The following is a 20586-nucleotide window of genomic DNA, read 5'->3' on the forward strand; positions in this document are numbered from 1 at the left end:
TGTATACATATATTTATTTGATGTCTATATCAGAAATCCGACTCTACATCTGTTAATTTGATATGAAAACATTATAGATTCATTTCCTGAACTGATGTTTGGACAAATTGAGATGGAAAAAGAATTTAAGACTGTACAATGAATGTGATAGCATATCGTAGAAGGTTATGCTCAGAATAAATAGTAAATCCATCATTATTGATAGATTAAAGAATAAAGCCATCATGATGTTGTATAAAAAAAAAGCTGTAAATAATTCTAAATTTAGTCTTTTAAGACAAAATGTATGTAAACTGAACTATTGGGATCCAGAAACTAATACCCTATTCAGACTACACTCTGTTGTGATTGGTTGCGATGTCATCGGTGTTAGTCCAAAACTGATTACTCCTGATCGCAATTAACAAACGCATTCAGACCAACACAAACAAACTTTACATTCTAAGGCCTAGGCCTCCGGTAGCTAGGCCTATGTTGCCCGACCTTAGCCAAACAGTGCCTGTGCAATTTGTCGTGATTCGTTGCGGTCGGATTCCGTGGTAATCGGGAGTAATAAAGAATGTAGCACCCAATCGCAACAGGTAATAATTGCGATATTGATTACTTATCGACTACTATTGGTAGCTTTTACACATGATTTACTTTGCAATTGGGTGTTGCAATTGCTACAACCGATCGCAATGCCATGCTAGTCTGAATGGGGTATAAGCGTGTGGTAAAGTTGTATGCCTTCCAATCCCGACTATTGGTTCGAACACTATATCAGAATTTTGAAGACTAAAAGAAAAACTTAAATTTGGCAAGATCTTCTGTTAATTACTTCTTGATAAATGGTGTTGGCTCCTCTTTAGACTGCATCCAGGGCAATTTGACACCAGGTGCGACGAGAGACGGGTCTATAATTTTGATGTTACTGTTGTAGTAGCCGTCTTCTTCGGAACACACATGGTCGTCATTAGATCCGTTTACAAAATCACTGCTACTGTAGCAACTACTTAAACAATAAGGAGAAATTGTCATCTGGTTCTTAGTTACAAATATAAATATTTAAAATAGTTATAGATATAAATATTTAAAATAGATAGATTCTGTAATATTCGTTTCTGGTTATTTTTTATTTTTTGTCGATAATTTTATTTATGACAGTCTGCAATATTTAAAATAGATGGATTCTGTGTTCGTTTGTGGTTTAACTATAATGCATCACGATCTAGCGGAATACCAATTGTAGTTATTGAATGAGTGCTTTGTAAAGTACATCTCGCCTTAAATTTTTTTTCTAATAATTTTATTACAATCTGTCCAACCAACACTGTAGCACCTCTGCTTTTTGAGATGTGATTGCTTCATTTGCATGTTTATAACATATGGCAAATATATAAATAGAAAAGAACTGGTGAAAGACACATTATTTGTCAAAAGCAATAACATTTATAGATTATTTGTGTATGAACATTACTTTTCAAATAATAGTTATAAAGTTATGTGATTTAGTTTATATATTTAAAACATTTATAATAGTAATAATTTAGAGAAATGCATAAAAAATTCAAATTTTTTACCAAATTGTACATAATCATACCATTTTCCCCACATGGATGTCAAAATTACTTTATTAATTATTAATAAGTTATTGACTAATTATTTTTATTTTTCTGTCATCTTAGACTATACATGTATAGATATATTTATTATTTATCCTTTAATTTACTTGAATTATTTAGAGTGTACTTGATATGAAATATAAAGACAAAAATTCTACTTCTGTACATGTCTGCACGATTCTTGTGAACTATCTACATGCCAAGGGATACGTTGATTAATGACACAATGACTGCAAGAAGCATTCTCTCACTACTGAACATCATCGGAGACACGTGTTGACACAACTTGCTCAATTCCCCAAAGAGCGGTTGTCACCGAAAATTATTTTACAATCATTCCCCTTCAATTTGCAGACATGTTCATATTGGAAATTACCAGAACTTGAATGTGTGAATTAATTGTTCATTGAGATACCTCTGTTCTATAATTACACCGTTGTTCTATTTTTGACAACTATGTATTCGTGTGTGTGGTAACTTGAAAACAAAGGAAGTGAAAATAAATCTTGAGAAAGAATATCTGTAAATAATATAAGAAATGAAAAAATAAATAGAATGCAAAAGGAAAGAAAGGATGCAAAGACAGGCAGACAAAAGAAATAGAAGAAAGGAATAGATAATATAATAGGAAAGAAAAAATAAAATAAAAAGATGAACAGAAAGCAAAATGAAGGAAAGATAAGATGCAAAAGAAAAAAGGAAGAAAAAATAAATAAAAAAAGGCAAAGATAATATGAAAAGAAAGGTAAAGGAGTAAGATAAGATAAAGGAGAAAAAGAAATAAATTTAAGACACTGTGCCCTGTGCACCTGATTATGGGTGTGGATGAGAGGATTAGATAATTTTGTGTGTGAAACTAGAATCGATAATATGATTCATACGAACGACGACCATTCAGCAACTTTAACGTACACAATTCTTGATGCGCAAACGATTAAAAAGAATTTCCAAAAGTCAATACATTTTAATAACTCAAATTTTCGGCTTTTGGTGGAGATGCGGTTAAGATCTTTGAATTCTGATTCCTTTTTTGATTCAATTTCTATAAAATGCTAATTTTCTTTCATAACTATGGACAACCTAACCTGCACTCGCTAAGTTTTATAATCCATCTTCATTCATTGAAGCAATAATTAACATTCACAACAGCAACATGTTTTGTGATAGTATTCAAAAATATTTATTTCTATGACTTCGAATTGAAATTTTGAATAAAAATATCATTTAAGGAATGATTGTGTTGCATGATGGCAATCAGCTCAAAGATTGGCTGTAATTCATCAAGATTTCGATACTTTTATGATATTGCTTTGTGAGTCATGGATCAATGCAGATAATTCAGCTGTCATTGGGAACATTTACTCCTTGTGGATATTCCTTAAGGCATGTGCTAAGAGCCAGAATGAGCAGTTAGTGGAGTCATAGCTCTACAGTAGTATTTAAATTTTGGTTCAAACTATTAACATGTTTCAAATGCAAGCCCTTTAAGCGAGCTGCATCTGTTTCACTATTTTGTCATTTCTTCTATTACAAACAACTGCGTGAAGATCGTCGTGGCTTGAGCCCTGTTTGGTTTTTGGTTTTTTTGTTATAAATTCCATCCAAAATTCTATGTTTCACATTAGGTGAGACTTGCAAGCATTTTGTCAATGTAAATGTTTGCTGGAACATCATCTGTACTCTTTTTTTTCTAACATTTACTGTAGCATCATCCACATACCTTTGTTTTCTCATGTTTTCTGTCGCATCATCCATATCCCTTTGTTTTCATTGTATATTTTTTTGCCACAAATTTTCATTAACAGCCTACTAAAGAGCTTTGCTATTAATTATCACTTATGATTTTAACATCATTCACATGAGCGAGAAGAAATTTTAAGGTATTGCTCATTGCTACAGGTTTCCAACAAGTTCAGACAAATGCTAGCTAAAACACTAACTATAATACACATCACAAATAAACCTGCTTTTATGATCTAAGTGTTGTCAGGGGATTATTAGGTCAATCTTCCATAACATGTAAACTTAAGTTTGAAAAAGCTATACATTATCACATAGCTATTGATATGTTTTTTTAGAGACATCGCTGAATCTCAGCTATATAACATTACTCATGACGATAAATTGCGACTATGTTATTGTATACTGGATCAAAATGTGCCATCGAAATATAAAAAGTTTATCAAAACAATGTCATCAGTGAAATTCAGGATGTCAAAGGTGAACAACATTTGCAAAAGAAATAGTGAAGTTCGTCATCAAAAGGTTGCACAAATAAACACATAAACTAAACCATAAAATAGATAGAAAAAAAAAACCAAATTGTAAATGAAAATCCATTGATTTGCAACAGGATATTATATGGATGGCAGTAACGTTTTTTATGTCGCTTCTTGGAAATTGCAAAGAGAGTTGATGTCATTAATGAGAATTGAACCTAAATTTCAATGTGAATGGTTCAACTAAACATCTCATATGGGATATACAATACAATACAAATCTTTCTGTATTTTGGAATTATCTTTCAATGCCATTGACATACTGGTCTCCAAAGAGATCCAGATTTGGTGAAAATAAAATTTGCAAAATAACAAAAAGTACAAGAAAATGAAAGAAATGATAAAGAAGGAAAAAACTAATAAAATACAATGCACAAAATGAAATTTAAAGGTTTAGAAAATCAACTTAATGGTTTGATAATGTTTAGGAAGATCTACTTGAAGATGATTCCAGAGCATTGATGCTTAGTATCGGAAAGTTCTCATCCCTTAGTATTGTTCCATTTGAAATTATTAATGTATTTTTATTAATGTGTTTTTTGTGTTGAGTGTGTCTATGAATTGAAATTAAAAAATATCATCAAATATGATGGTGTAGACTCCCATCATAATTTTAATATAATTTACTGATCTGTAGTAGATACTCTTCCAATTTAACATGACATTAGTTCTGTACTAGCGGTTACATACTGTATCAGTATAATGAAGAATAGTTAGTCTGTTTTGGAATATTTGAAGATGATTAATATTTTCAGAACTACAGTTTGACTGAAGATGGTAGTGGTAGTTGTGTTGTGGGCAGTTGTGGTATTAATGGTGATGGTGGTGGTGTTGGTAATGGTGTTAATATAATGGTACTGCTGATGGTGATTACTATGGTGATTGTTATTGTGGTGATGCTACTGGTTATGATGGTCGTGGTGGTGTTGGAAAATGTTGCTGATGGTAATGAAGATGCTGCTGTTGCTGATAATGATGCAGTTGCTAATGAAGCTGCAGTTGCTAATGAAGATGCAGTTGCTGATGATGCTGTTGCTGATGATGATGCTGTTGCTAATGATGTTGCTAATGATGTTGCTAATGATGATAGTGGTGGTGAAAGTGATGATGATAGTACTGCTGATGATAATAATAATGATGGTGAAGGTGAAGATGGTGAAAAGTAATAATGTTGATAATGATGCTACTGATGATTGTAGTGGTAACGGAAGATGTTGCTGATAGTAATAAAGATGCTGTTTTTGCTAATGATGATGCTGTTGCTAATGATGATGCTGCTGTTAATGATGATGCTGCTGCTAATGATAATAAATAGTGCTGGTTGTCGTGACAATGATAATGATGATGGTGAAGGTTGTAGTAGTGATAATAATTTTGAGAATAATGCTACTAACTGATGATGATGATGATAGTGGCGGTTGTAGTGGTGATGATGGTACTATTGGTGGTGATAATAATAATATTAATAATAATAATAACAACAATGGTAGTATAAGTGATAGTACAGTGTTCAGTGGTGTAAACTATGGGGTGAGTAATGGCGAACTCCCCATGCACCCTCCCCCCCCCAGATACGCCACTGAGTATGTTGATAATGATGCTACTGATTATGATGGTAGCAGTAGTTCTAAAAGTGTGATGATGTTGGAATTTATCTGGTTTCATATAATTATTAAATTTTACAAGCAAGTAAGTCTATTATATTATTGGTTTATCAAGAAATATCTTCAATTAAATGTTCGAACATGTTGGTGATAATGTTAAAAATATAATGATGATCAATGAAGACAATGGTAGTGGTGGTTTTATGGTGTTATTTCAGTAGTTTTTAGATCAATTTCAGTTTGTAAATTCTGGGACAAGCAGGAATGGCAGTTAGGCTTAAAATTCTAGTCTACAGCGCCCAGTGTAGAATCCCCAAGATGGTAGAATACACTATGTACTTAACCGATGAAGCATTATTTAGCAGGCTTGTGCAGCATTTTATGAAATTGTGCTGGGATTGCAAAATGATGAGGGTAATGGAGAAAGATACGTGCTCCAATTGGCATCCGTCCAAGCTCATAATAAATCCTACACAAGCCCTGATTATAAATCAAACTGGAATGGCAGGCTTGCTATCAGAATATGATATTGAATAGATATTAAAAAAAAAGACATTAGGAAATAAACTTTACCAAGTAACTTAAACCACTGTACTACACAAATAGCTAATCAGTCTAACTCCTAACCTCTCCAGTAACGCGAGATAGTCAATTTATACGAGTCTGTATGTGATTACAGAGCTGCTAGCATAGGAAAAATTATTTATTCATAATTTCAGTTATATAATACCTAATATTATTTTTCCCATTTAGTAATTCTGGGAATAGTTTAATCTCAAAGTTATAGTACACAAATCTAGAGTAATTGTTGCGTGAATGCGTATATTGTTAAAAGTTACATAATAATACAAAAAATAAAAAATATAATTTATATAAATGGAGAAAATGATTCAGAAATCATTAAAAATAATAATTTCAATTCAGTCAAACAGTAAATCATAAACAAGGCTTGACCTAACATGCACAATATAATAAAATATTAAACAAATTATTATAAATATGAATACAAAATATACCTGGTAATAATTTCAAAGTGCATTTTCCATTACTGATATTTTAGTATAAAATATGTAAAGTCAATCATATTTACTAAAATACATATTTATAGTAGATTATATATATTTATTTAATTAAATTTAATCATATTATAATTGCTACAAAATGTACTAATCATTCATATTTTAATGTAAAGTAATTATATTACAAAATTGAGAACACAAAATTTATTATTACAGCCTAAATGTTGGAAATTACATTTCCAGATTCTGATCTTTAAAAAAGAGAATATGTTTATTGCATGTTATTCATTTTTATGGTCATTTTTTCCCTTTTGTGGATTGGAATTATCTGGGTAATTGCCTGGCATATGTAATAGTCATTCATTCATGCATGATCGAACATTTCCATCCGAAGGTTGATATCCTCAACTTGTATCAAACACTTAAAGGGAAAACATATTCAGATGTATTATATTATATACAGGGTAAATGTACAATGTATGGGGTTTTTTTTCTTGATTTTGAACCGTTTGTAAAAATAATGTTTAAATTTTTGTGATTGACAAAATAGTTGGTTTATTTTTTTCAATAGTTATGCTTCGCATGGTCTTCCGTCGAAGTAAAGCTACAACGGACGTAAAATTTTTACTTCAAAGCTAGTTAGAAATAACTGTGCAAAAATTATCCGGAAGTGATAATCGTTAATTTCATTGTCTCTCAACAGTTATTTTGCACGCAAATTCTTGGAATTGTAAACAGTTTTAAAATATCATGTCTACAAATGTTTACACATCATAGGAAATGTTATTTTTTGGTACTCATTTGTAGGTAATTAGGTCATAATGATGTCATAATAAAGGCACAGTGCTACTCTGAGGTCATATCCCCTACATTTCATGTTCACGTGGAAGTCGCATACTTACTCCTGAAACTGCTCAGGAGTAAATCGTCTAGTAACTAACATTGAAGTAACTTAATACAAAGAGCGTCTTCACAGGCACTACCCAGGGCTTACGACAAGTAAACTCTACTTCAAAGCTTACCTCTGACTCATCTCAACTTGTTTTACTGTATTCTTTAAACATAGTTTAATTACATTAGATTTAGTTGTGAACTTAGTTTGTGTCATCCATTTTTCTTCGACGATTATTGACTTCTAAGGATGTCTGGTCGCCCTTTTAATTTTCAAATTAGAGTATACCTGTTGAGTTGATTATTTCTAGTTTTTTATTCCACTGTTATCATGACAGCTTCCTTAAGTAGACTGGTTAATCCTTACTTAGCCATGTGACCACTCTGTATAGGGTAATTTAATTATTATTTTAAAAAAAATTAATTTTGCCTCAGGAGCTTCACTGAACATATTGATTTGCTAATTTTATTATGAACAAAATTTATGCACATTTTGAAATGGAAAGAAAAGAATTAATATGATTATAAACATTTTATTGGCATTCATATCAAAACGGGCTGCGTCTCCATGATGCACGTTGGAGTTTCGAACGCAACACAATTTTGTTTGAGTTCCGAACTCTATTTGATTTCTAATAGAGCGCCCCCTACCTCATGGTAGTAGTACCCATCATGCACCTCCACCAGATTTACTTGCTCTTACAGGGTTAACCAGGGTTAACTGCCAGACAATAACATAGTGTCTATGCCTCCAAGGGGGCAATAGACACAAAAATGTTGGACATGCTTTCATTTTTAAAAAGGATTGTAAATTTCTTGTGCAAAGGTGATTCACCATGTATTGAACTATCTCAGTTGGTATCATCCATTGTTCTTGCTCGGCTTGTATTGACTTTCGACAATGTCAGGTCATGGGTTTAATTATTCTTTACTTCATTAACAATTTTTGCCTCAGGAACTGCATTGAACAGTTTCTATTTTTTTTTATTATGAAGAGAATTTATGAATATTTTGAAATTTGTAACTATGGCAAGTGATGAGGTTAATGAAGTTTCTATGCATAGGTACAGATTAAATCAATTTAAGTTTTCCCTAATTTATATGCAGATTAATTATTTATGTGGCATCATTTGACAATCTTTCCCCATAAGATACATGTACACTACTGTAGTAATATGATGGATACCTTATACTATATTGATTTTTCTCAGGGATTTTTTTTCTGATTAATATGACTAGTTCAATACAACTAGGTTTATAAAGGAGGATTCGATTGGATTAGATTTCTTCAATGTGATGCACACCAAGAATGACCCACGAAAGTCTTAAGACTTAATGCCAGTGGGGATCTTCTGGTGGTGAATTGGACAGTACACCGGAAGACAAATTTTTTTTCTGAAGAGTGTACTATGTTTTTTTACATGCACATGAGCCATTTTGCCTATGGGACCAATAGCATAAACATCTCATTCGATAGACGGTGCGCTTTTTAAACTTGTATTTAGAGTCTTGTACGTGAACACAAGGAGAGCAGTGATGGGAATTGAACCAGGAACCAAGAGATCTACATGGTTCAGCGCACCACCAGTTTAGCTGATAGCTGCTCTCTACTAGGTCAATACAACCAGGTTATAAAAGAGAATCTACCACATAGTGTATGTTCTTCATTTGAGTACACATATGCGTATGAGGTTTAGATGTATGCAAATTTGTCACCTTGTTTGTTTCAGAAGAAAAGTTTAAACCTTTGGTCCTGTTTACAATATGGCTCAGGTGCATGTTAAAGAAGGAAGTAGTGGATTGTCTACCGGTGTATTTCCCAATTACCACTAGAAGGACCTTGGCGTTCACATCAGATAAATCCAATTCATTTCATACTAGCCCCAAATGGAGAGCATTAATTATTTCAAAACTCTAATTTGGCTGAAAGATATGACTATTGATTGATTGATTAATTAATTTACTAATTAATTAATTAGAGTTGATTAAATGGCTGTGTACATAAGATTTATACTCATCCTGATCTTAATCAAAGCATATTGAAGTAAGTTAATTAATTTCTTCAGAACCAATGCAATTATCTGCACTTTGTTTATAGGTTTGTGCCTGCCAGGTGCGGTCAACTGGAAAGATGTATGCGTGCAAGAAGCTAGAGAAGAAGCGAATCAAAAAGCGCAAGGGAGAGTCGATGGCATTGAACGAGAAGACACTATTGCAGAAGGTTAACAGCAGATTCGTGGTACGTTATCAACATTTTTTGGAAATGGCATTACCTTGAGTTTGACATAAAGGGCCAGCTTGTAATCCTTCTATGATTATTGAAACATAAACATATTTAGCACTCCAGTAAAATCAGAAAAAAAGCTCAAATAATTAAAGAAATAGTGCTCATTTAAGAACATCAAACAACAATCTTGATGTGTGTTTGCATCAGGAAAATATCATAGAAGTGATGTACCTGAAGTGTTTTCATACTGAATACTCAGTACATTCTCAAATACTTGCGAAAACAAATTCGCAAGTAATTCGGGTGGGAGTCGAACCCAAGACCTCCAGATAATGAGCCTGGTGTAATAACCACTAGATCACTGTACTTAAGTGACTGGTTTTGAATTCAATCCCCAAGTAGCAGCGGGTATGGCAGTGGTAATTTTGATGTGTTTGCTTCAGGAAAATATCATAGGAGTGATGTTCCAACAAGTTCCAACTAACATCCAATGAAATATTGATTTACAGACTTTGTACTATTAAAATGTTAAATTTGGCAGCCAGCCAAGTTAATAGTCTGCCAAGAATATATCACGCCTCTGTTAGCAAACAAAACATTTTCTTGCTATGATTTTCAATTTGAAGCTTAAATATTAAAAGCAAGAAATTCACATACAGTGTCGAATTTTATAAAGTTTATCAGCTCAAAACAAACACAAAATAATCTAAGAAAGAAAACTAATGAGAAGAATAGGAAGCTCTATATCAATGCATGTTTGTCCATCTGAATTATAGGTTGTCTGTTGTCAGGATTCCCACAGGGAAAGTATTCAGTATGTTCTACAATTGTTTCTATTTTAGTACACATTAAATAGAAAGCTGCTCTATTCATCAGATGAAATATAGGTTATAACAATAGCAAATTAATTGGAAGCGATACTTAAGTCAATATGCCCATGTGTATGTTAGAGAAGTCTGTACACTTACTGTAGGTCGGAAATATATACGGGATTGTCTTCCCGTGTACAGTTACCATTGACATTTAGAAGACTGGCTCATGTCAAGTAAACATACTTAAGTCCTGTTTAGATTGGAATTTATTTGGTCAACCTAACCATGCACCTAGATTAGTTTGACCCAAGAAATGACAGTGCGAACAGCCTGCATAATGCTCTGTCCAGACTACTAAATTTACTTTGACAAAACACTGTTGTATGCCCATATATAGTTATGATGTGCCTATATATGGCCATGATGTGCCTATATATGGCCATGATGTGCCTATATATGGCCATGATGTGATGTCACCATATATTCAGTCCTATTACATTATGTCAGATAAAATGTCTCGATAGGCTGGACAGTGACAGGACCTTGTTTATTGACAATAAACACATTGGTATTCAATAACAAATTGGGTTTTTTACTTTTAAGGTGAGTTTAGCATACGCCTACGAGACAAAGGAGGCTCTGTGTCTTGTCTTGACCATTATGAATGGCGGAGATCTGAAGTTCCACATCCATAATATGGGTTCACCGGGATTTGATGAAGGGCGTGCCCGTTTCTATGCCGCTGAGATCACCTGCGGACTGGAGCACCTAAACCAACTACGCATTGTCTATCGTGACATGAAACCTGAGAACATTCTGCTAGATGATCACGGTAAATTTTTTTTTTTTTATTTATGAATTTTGCTGAGTAATGTTGTTTTTAAGCTTGAAAAAAAAAAATCTTCTAGTTCCGCTTCAAACAGATTTTAGGACTCCTCTCCTAAGCCTTTATAGGACTTACAAAGCATTAGTATGTGTCAGAGTTCATTCTTCTATTATAAATGATTAGTCTATTCCAGCTGCATGACAAAATGTTGAAGAGAAGAAAGTGCATTCCTTGCATGGAAGTAAGTGGTAGGGAAAGGTTCATTGTAAGGTAACATTGTAAGATGATGGTTTTATGTACCGTAATATATCATTCCACCAATTACATAGATTAATCAGTTCAAAGGTCATATTTGTTTACGCTCTCTCAACCTCCATCGGTCTGGCGGTCTGGCGTCCCAATATATGCCCCTCATAAATCCTTAACTAAAAAGCTATTAAAGTGATTTCACAATAGAATGTGGTACTGACTTGTGGAGTATCTTAGAAAAGATCTTAGAAAAGATGTAATTTAATTGGGAATTGTTCTTGATATCTCCCCAATCATTAGGTTGAATAAAATTGAGCACAGAGTCTGTTGATCTGAAGTATATTAAACCTATCACATGTTGGAGGCTTGTGTAAATTATTCTTACAGGCTTTGCTTTTGTTTAGTTGATATATTATTTTGTACAAACAACATCCTCTAAAATAGCATAATTCATTTTCAAGCTGTCTATACACAGCCGATTTTGATTCAAAGTGAACTAGATATCTTTTACCTTTGTAGGTTTTTTGCCGCTAATGCCAGCATAAATTTTTTTTTTTTAACCTGTTTTTAAAATGGTTTCTTCCATCTGTATTTTCTTTTGGACACATTTTGTACTTGCTATATGTATGCGATAGAGGGTTAGACACATAATTTCTGTTGTGGTGCTTTTTGACTGATAAAAAATGAAAAATGGATGAAATTACATTATGTTATTTTTTACCAACAGTTTATTGCCATGCTATCATTTATTTTTAATACTTCTGTTAAAACACTTTATTATTATTAAAAGCTATCTACCAATGTATACGTAATGATGTGGGAAGTATAATAGAGGCAGTAGATCTAAAAAGGTTTATTAATCAATTAACTATTAATCAATCAGCCAAGTGTTTCTAGAGCTCCTCACGAGGGCAGTATAATAGAGGCAGTAGAGCTAAAAAAAAAAAGATATATTTATTAATAAACTATTAATCATAGGGGCAGTAGAGCTAAAAAAAGATCTATTTATTAATCAACTATTAAACAATCAGCCTCATGAGGGCAGTATAATAGAGGCAGTAGGGTCAAAATATAATTGATACATTGCCTCCTTGTCCTGTCTAACTCTCCTATGAGAGTATTTTTGATAGCACAGGCATAAACCCTGTTTTGTCCTATACAAGGACATTATAAAATATTATTTCACAGAAACATTTTCAATTCAATTTTTAATTCAGTTTTTTTACCTCCCTTTGGAGAAAGCATTCCAATATACATACCATAAAATCCATAAAATATAAAATCATGCAGCACATAAAAAAAGCAGTACATACAAACAAAATAAGTAACAAATTAATTAAATAGAGTTAAAATAATAATAAAATCCATTCAGAAGGGGCGCAACAAATTCAGAACAGTGTTAAAATTATTAACAAAAATGGCAAACTTAACACTGTCACAAACATGTCGTAAACACAATCGATTTTAAAACATTTTATGTTCTTTCTTAGAAATATTTCTACACATTGAACTTAAATGTGAGGTCGTCCTTTTCCTGGAAAAATACTATCATTATTTTCCTTGTTCTTAAGGTTGTATTTTTACCTTTCTTTTTCCTTTATTTTCTTTTATTATTATAAAGGTGACATTGTGTGTGGCTAAGACTGGCCATGCAAAAAATTAGACAAGAAATGTGGTTTTTTTTTCATTATTTACCTAGTCATTATAGTTTATTCACAGGATGCTAGATAGATTTACACATCAATTGTGCTCAGTGTTTGCACAAATATGCTCTAACAATTGAGTAGTATTTATACATTAATCATGACTTACTTAATTAAATGAAATTGAAATAAATTCGTCTGTGTTTCTCTTGTGATCATGATTGAAGGACGAATTATAGTATTTGAAATGCAAATTTTCAATGTGTTTTTTGTATTCCTATATAAGAAAAGTAAGGTCTTTTTGTATCCTTCAAAAGAGAAAAATCCATGTATGGTTTTATTAACTAAGCCACACAACCTTCAACGCAGTGTTGTCCTTGTTGCAGTCATCATCTTCAGCTCATTCTTGAATTCATAGAATTCTTCAACACATTTTTAATTCAATGTCATCGCCATTGTTGTCTTTATCATCATCATCTACGTCACCATCATCATCATCACCCTCATCATCATCACCACCCCCCTCATCTTCATCCTCATCCTCAAATTGCTTTTGAGTTTATTTAGCAGTTCTACAGTAATAATTATTATTATAAGAATAAATTTATATTTAAAAAAAATTTATTTATCAAGAAGAAATTTTTTTCTTGTGGTGCTGGAAAAATAATAATACTCAAACATTTATAAGGCGCCAATTCCAAATTGAATGATCAAAGGTGCGAGCATTATTACCCCTGGTCACTGGATAACGTACAATGGCAAACCAGCACTAAGTGCAACCTTCTCTGCTCCCTGGGGAGTATCCCTAGTCGTTCGCTACTTCTTTAGCGCACAAAACTAGAACATTCAATGCCATAACATCCTACCAGGTACCCATTTATACTCCTGGGTAGAGAGACAAACATAGACAAACTTGCCCAAGGACACAAGCGACTTGCACAGCTAGAGTTTGGAACCCCTGACCTCAAGGTTGGGAGTCCAAGCCACAATCGATGCACCAACCACTTCTACATTGAAAATAAAATGGTCGATTGTCATGCTTTAATTTTTTCCCTTGTCTCTTTCTTTCCCCTTTTTTTTTTTTTTTTTTTTATTAACCACGACGACAACTAATAAAACATATATATAGATAGATATAAAAAAATTTAAGAACAGACGCGAACGGCACACCCCCAAATTTGAGATGTCATCGCCAGTTAAGATCTGACATAGTTTTATACTGACCACACACTGTGATGGCAGCTCAGGACGACTCAAAACATGAAGCCTTTTTTCACTAGACAAATTTATTCGTGTGTCAGTTTGCTTCCCGAGCTGTGATTGGTTGTGCATTTTTGTTGATTCCCAAAAAGTAGAAACACTTCGAACTACCGATTTCACTAAAGCGAAAAACTTGAATAAAATTCAAATAGGGGAAAATAGGCTTGAGGGACTTGGCCCCTGGACATATCCCTCTTTGTCTTCGTCGGAAATGTATAGACCCCCTCTCCCCCCCAGTCAGATAGCTTAGGCTCTACCCCCACCACTGCCTCAGGTACCTGACCAAAATTTAAAATTCAGGGGTAGCAGAAAAAATATTTTACTTTTTAAAATAATATTCTGTCTCATACATATAAATAATAATAATATTTGTATATAAAATATGCTATGAGTATATTATAATTTTATTACAACAGCTCAAATGAGAATAGTAACTGCAGCCAACAGTGATCCTAGTAACCTTATTTAATAATGAATTTAGCTTCTAGCCTTGTAATAATATTGTTGTTAGCTTATTTATAGGCCTGTATTATGCCATTTCATGGTTGTGAGTGCTTTGTTAGTTAAGCTGCAGTTGTCTACATTCATATTTCAGAAAGTCTCTAGAAGTCGTGTATCATTATTTTTATTTTTGTATTACTTAACACTTTATTAATCCTTTTCGAAATGTTGATTATGTAGGCCTAACCACGTATGAACTTTGCATTCCTGAATAGGACCATTTGAATTCTAAGGTTGTGATAAATTGACATGCATCTATTGTTTATTTCCCTTAACTACACTTAAGAACAGTAATTATCATATCCTTGCATTCCTGTAATCTCTTTATACTTGCAACATTTTCAAAGTCTCCAATAGTTTGTGTCATTTTTAATTAAAAGATGATAGTTAATAGCCAGTGTATTTTTGCAATAGTAAATAAAAATACTGTTTTTACACTCATTTTGGATTATTTATGAAAACGTATTGGACTTTGACGTAACCTTAATGAGGTTTCCATTTTGTTTTGCCTGTCTTTAATAACTTGTAGCTTGCTTAGCTCATTTAAGAGAAGACAGAACAAGGGGGGCATTCTCCATATTTATTTGTTTCTAAGCAATGAGCAACTTATCTCTTTAAATGCTTGCGATGTACCAGTTTGTTATAATTTGCATTCCTATTTAAATTACATTCAAAGTCAGAATGATATAAGGGGAAAATTTACAGATGATTGATGTCCTCTGCAATAAAAACCCTACAACTATTTATTTCTAAATGAATAATTCATAAGGGGAAATTAGCCTAGATGTAATTTAATGGCCTTGCGGCATATATTTTCTTAAGATGCAAGTATCGTTAACTTTCTTTGGCAGACAAATCCAATGTTGAGAACTAAATGTCAGCAATTATTAAAAATGGCGTTGTTGTTGGAATCCTACCATTTGAAATTGAAAGGTTATTTAAGGTTTATTGGCCTCTTCCTCGGGGTAGAGGCTGGGATAGAAGACTATGGTGAAGGTATTAAAAGAATATGGGTAAAGAAAACGTATTTGATAGGGGGAAAATATGTGTTGGGGAAGTATGTAAATAGGTAAAGAAATTTGTTAGGTGATGTTCAGCAGGGAAGAAAACTTGGTAGAAAAGGAGGCTGTGGCTTATCTAGGAGGGGATGCTGCCTTCAGTCTACCCCCACCTCCCTCCCCCTCCCAAATAAAAAATCGTGCACAAGTAGTTAAAAATCACCTCAAATCACCTTATATTGCGAGCTAGTTCCCCTCACCTGATCATCGAGGGGGCCCCCTTGCCGCATTTCAAGAGAGTACTAGTTACTGGAAGGAGGATAGAAGACAGAATATTTAAACATTTAAATATAATAGGACATTTTTATGGTAGTAATGATGCTTGTCTTCCAACCCAATGTCCTAAGTCCTCTAAACCATCAGCATTTTTCTTTTGACTGAACTCTACAGTATAGATGACAAAAAATAGTAAAAATTTATTCATTTGCTCAATTACTTATCAAGCCTAGGCCTGTTTTTTTATGGATGTAAAAAAGGCCCTTAGTAAGCCAATCATATTTAGCTTTTATGTAAATGGATATAGTATAAAAATTATATTTTATGATTTTGGTCATTTTCAAGGGACAGTACATCTTTAACATTTACAAAGAAAAATTAAGATACAACTTCTTAATAATTACGTTAGAAATTGAGATCAATGGTTTGTCAGTGGAGAAAATGGCGTCGTTTGAATGCATTTTGTGTCGCCAATAGCAATGGAGTAGTATCACATGGTATCGTGACATAACACTGCAGTACTCTATAGTCTCTTAGACATAATATCTCTAATATATAATTTTGAATTCTTTATTATATAACTAATATAATAAGAGAGAGTACTTAATTTTTGCATTTTGGGACTTGCATACCTTTGCTAACATGTATTGTATAAATTTTGTACCTTGGTAAATAGTTGTAGGTTTTTATGTATTGTATCCTTGAATTATATCGCTATATGAATATTGATGTGAAGTACTTTAAAAAACATAACAAGAATCAACTCAGCTTGAAGTTGAGCTTATTAAGTGTATTAATAAGTTCATCACTTAAGAATCTGGGATAATAAGAACATATGGATGCTAAGCATGTGACACAGATCAGAGTCCAACATTAGGCGCTGTAGTGTCAGCCTCATATGGAGCGTGATCCATCAATTAAATACATTAAAATAGCTGCCTACCCAATTATGGGATAGAAATTAATTATGTGATTGAATTCGTCAAAGCAATTGAATTAATTTCATCCTTATCCTATTGGTTAATTTTTGCACTTTGAGAGAGCCTTAGTTAGGTATATGACTTATCCAATAATGTAACAAGAATATTCATGAGATATGTTTAATCTGATGACTGTGTCATCATGTTTGTTTATTTTATGTTTAAATGTTTGATAATATCTTGTGCCACCTGCAAGAAATAGAAAAATCTCATCACTAGAATTGGTTGAGCCTGGAAGTTAAGATTAAATTATATGGAGATAAACCAATAATTATCTGTGGGATGTGCCCATATATAGGCATGATGATGTCATATTACACCTAAATATGGGCATATCACATTTATTTGTCACAATGTGGACAGAACCTTGGGATAGTAATTTGATTGGAAGTCAAGTTTGCATATATTATTAAGAAGTGGTAATGAAAGAGCAATGCCACCCATGATAGCAAATTGGGTAGTGTACTGGTCGTTAGAAAATGAATGGGTTCTTTAACATGAGCATTTTCTATTCCGTACACAGGACCAATGGCTTATGGTAAACACCTCTTTCAGAAGATGGTGTGTAATAATACGTATTTCACAGAACAGCTTTATGAAATGGGACATCGGTTCGGTATTCGGTGACCTAAAATTGGGTCACCAAATAAATTAGAGTATCACTAGAACTCTAGCATTTAAAAAAATTTCATTTGATATCCTGCTAAAATTTCCATAGTAAAGAGAGCACATTCTAATTATCATTTAATAGTTAGAAGTTTTACATCAATCTTTTTTAATGACATACTTGTTTTTTAACATCCCATGAAGTTGGGCACTGCAAATTGCCTCGATATTTGTTTGGGTCGTCTGACAATATGGTTGAAATCGTTGAAATAAAATTAGATACAAAGATCTCAATGGTTTACTATATACACCGTAGTTACCGCCACTTTGTCCGGAAGCATAAATATTGACTGACCATGAAGTTGACATTACGTAATTGGTGACCTGTGTTAGGGAGAACAATCATTCAATGCGCAAACACCTTGTTTGCTCTGCGATGTCAAATGTAAGTTCTATGTAGGTAGGCATGGATGTTTGACTTCACTAAATTTCACAATTGTAGGCCTAGGTAGAGCTACTGATTTTATTAAAGTATTATTAAGGTAGATGAAAATTTGTTTTGTAGTTTAGCTAGGCTAGGTCGTCCACAGAAACTAGTAGGCTAGAGCCTACTAATTATGAGGGTTGGCACCATGATATGCCCGACGGGGGCGTCCGATGTTTTTGACAAGAGCAAAGCCTGCGTGGTCAGGCGTCGCTAGAAATCTTTTAAAATTGGTCTTGGTGGCGAAGCCCAAAAAAATGTTGGATTAGTTGAACGTATGAGTGAACAGTAGACACACGCTCCCGCTATTTTTTTAGCCTTTGATGATATGTTGCTCTATTTGTAACCTATGACTAATCTATTTTGTACATTCGTTGAATGTACAAAATGAATTACATTACCGGCAGTAATTAGTTCCCGAGGCTTGTTATAGGGATAGCAGAGAGTTCATCTGAGGTCACCCTCCCTGACCTATGCATAACGTGATACATCGTACTATCCGTGCATCAAAAGTTCAGCATATTTCTACTTCCATACATTTAAAAACTAACTTCAAACTCTGTTCTGTATCCTATATTTCCGAGTGCTAAAGACCTCCCACACCTAATAAATGTTCAAATTATTACACAAATGAGGTGGTAGATATTATACTGTAGTTTATTTGACCTAATTGACTGTAATAGATCACTTACTGTAGTTAAATATCAGTATGAACAAATGGCCTGGCCCAACCAGATGAAAGGTGAACCGAGTTAATGTAGCTTCACACAGTGCTTCACCTAGCCTAATCATCAGGTGCTTGATCTTTTCCTTCAGATAATTGACCTTAATATATTTCTTATTGTAGTTAAACTGCAGTGCACAATATTGACTTGCCCTATCGTAGCATAACCTCGTAAAATATTGACTAAAGCCGTGTTCACATTGGATGAATTTTTGTCAAACTAAAGCTCTGTGCACACTATCAAATTTGTTAATAAATAAATAAAATTAAAAAAAAAAATAAAATAAAATAAATAAATAAATAAATAAAATAAATAAATAAATGTGATATGCCCATATTTGGATGTAATATGACATGATCATGCCCATATGTTGACTATGTATGGTCACTTCGGCAAAAATAATCCAGAACAAACTTGTCAAGTTACCCAAGATGTGAACATTGTCCAGGAAAAATAACCATTTTGTGTTTCCGTAGCAGAAAAGACTTTTACTGTCAAATGTCATCAGAGCGGTAGCTAATAAGAATCCGCATGTGTTTACTTCTGCATTTACTAGCTGTGTCACTGTAAATTGTTTTGCAGTGTTGAACCATTTTTAGACACAGATGAAAATGGTACTAAATATATAGAATATAAACTGATAATAATAAAAGTAAGCATAAACTTAAGCAAGTATATTTTCCCATTTAATGTAGTAAGGGTTGGTAAATCCTACTCATCACTGAGCAGAACTTCGTGACTGATTCTGGCGTAAACAAATTCTAGAATTGATTAAATGTTTGGTTAATTGCTTGATTGATTAATAATTTACTTGCTATAGTTAAATAAGAGTGTACTCTGATATAGTAAACCAGTCCAGTCAGCTGTTCGGTCACTTACGAGATGGTCAAGGCATTGCATCTTGCCTAGCCTAATTGACTAATAGATCACTTACTGTTAGTTAAATTGCTGTATGCATTAATGTCCCACTTTAGCCTATATAAACTTTAATAGATCACTTACTGTAGTTGTATAGCAGTGCACTCTGAAACCTCATAGTAACCTATCGCTTACTGTAGTTTATGTAAGCATGGATGTCTTTCCTTCGCCCACTTGACTCTTACCTTATCATCTCTGACATTCTTGCTGCATGTTTTGAATAGCTGGGAAACATAGGATATCTCTATTACAATTGATGCGATCTTGATCATTTAAGTAGGCTATGTAGATCGGGTTCATAATAGTGTTAGGTCTGTGTGATCTTTCCGCCATCTGGAGGTATGGTTAGTCTAACCATGGTCTAACACATTCTCAAGTTATGCATTTGTTTCCCAATTTAGTCAAATTTTTGAGAATCAAAACAGTACGGTTCATTACTTTCTAAGGTAATTTGTTCATTTGTTTTCATCAAATATGATATAAATTTTAGGAGCGAATGCTTGTATTAAAGCGTAACGTTGCCATAAGGTTGTGGATGTACAAAATAGAATTAATGTGCATTCTCAGCTAATGTACACAACCTGGCAATTTTATACATTGGAATGTATAAATGCAGTATTTAAAGATTTATGCAAAAATTGTATCCTCGGGTAGCAATGAATAGTTTTAGTTTTAATGGAATAT

The 20586-nt window shown here is 33.1% G+C and overlaps 1 protein-coding gene across 1 annotated transcript in view; it reads left to right on the forward strand.

Annotated features, from left to right (window-relative positions):
• Positions 1 to 20586, forward strand: part of LOC117118831 (G protein-coupled receptor kinase 5-like) — an 83051-nt gene that overhangs the window by 51578 nt on the left and 10887 nt on the right. Inside the window, exons 8-9 of the mRNA XM_033263546.1 lie at positions 9496 to 9636; positions 11040 to 11268. Of these exons, the coding sequence (XP_033119437.1) occupies positions 9496 to 9636; positions 11040 to 11268 (370 nt within the window). The remainder of the gene's footprint in view (positions 1 to 9495; positions 9637 to 11039; positions 11269 to 20586) is intronic.

The sequence above is a fragment of the Anneissia japonica genome, unplaced genomic scaffold (genome assembly GCF_011630105.1).
Source record: "Anneissia japonica isolate Jap-2015-1 unplaced genomic scaffold, ASM1163010v1 scaffold737_len1565949_cov176, whole genome shotgun sequence".
Lineage (NCBI taxonomy): Eukaryota > Metazoa > Echinodermata > Crinoidea > Comatulida > Comatulidae > Anneissia > Anneissia japonica.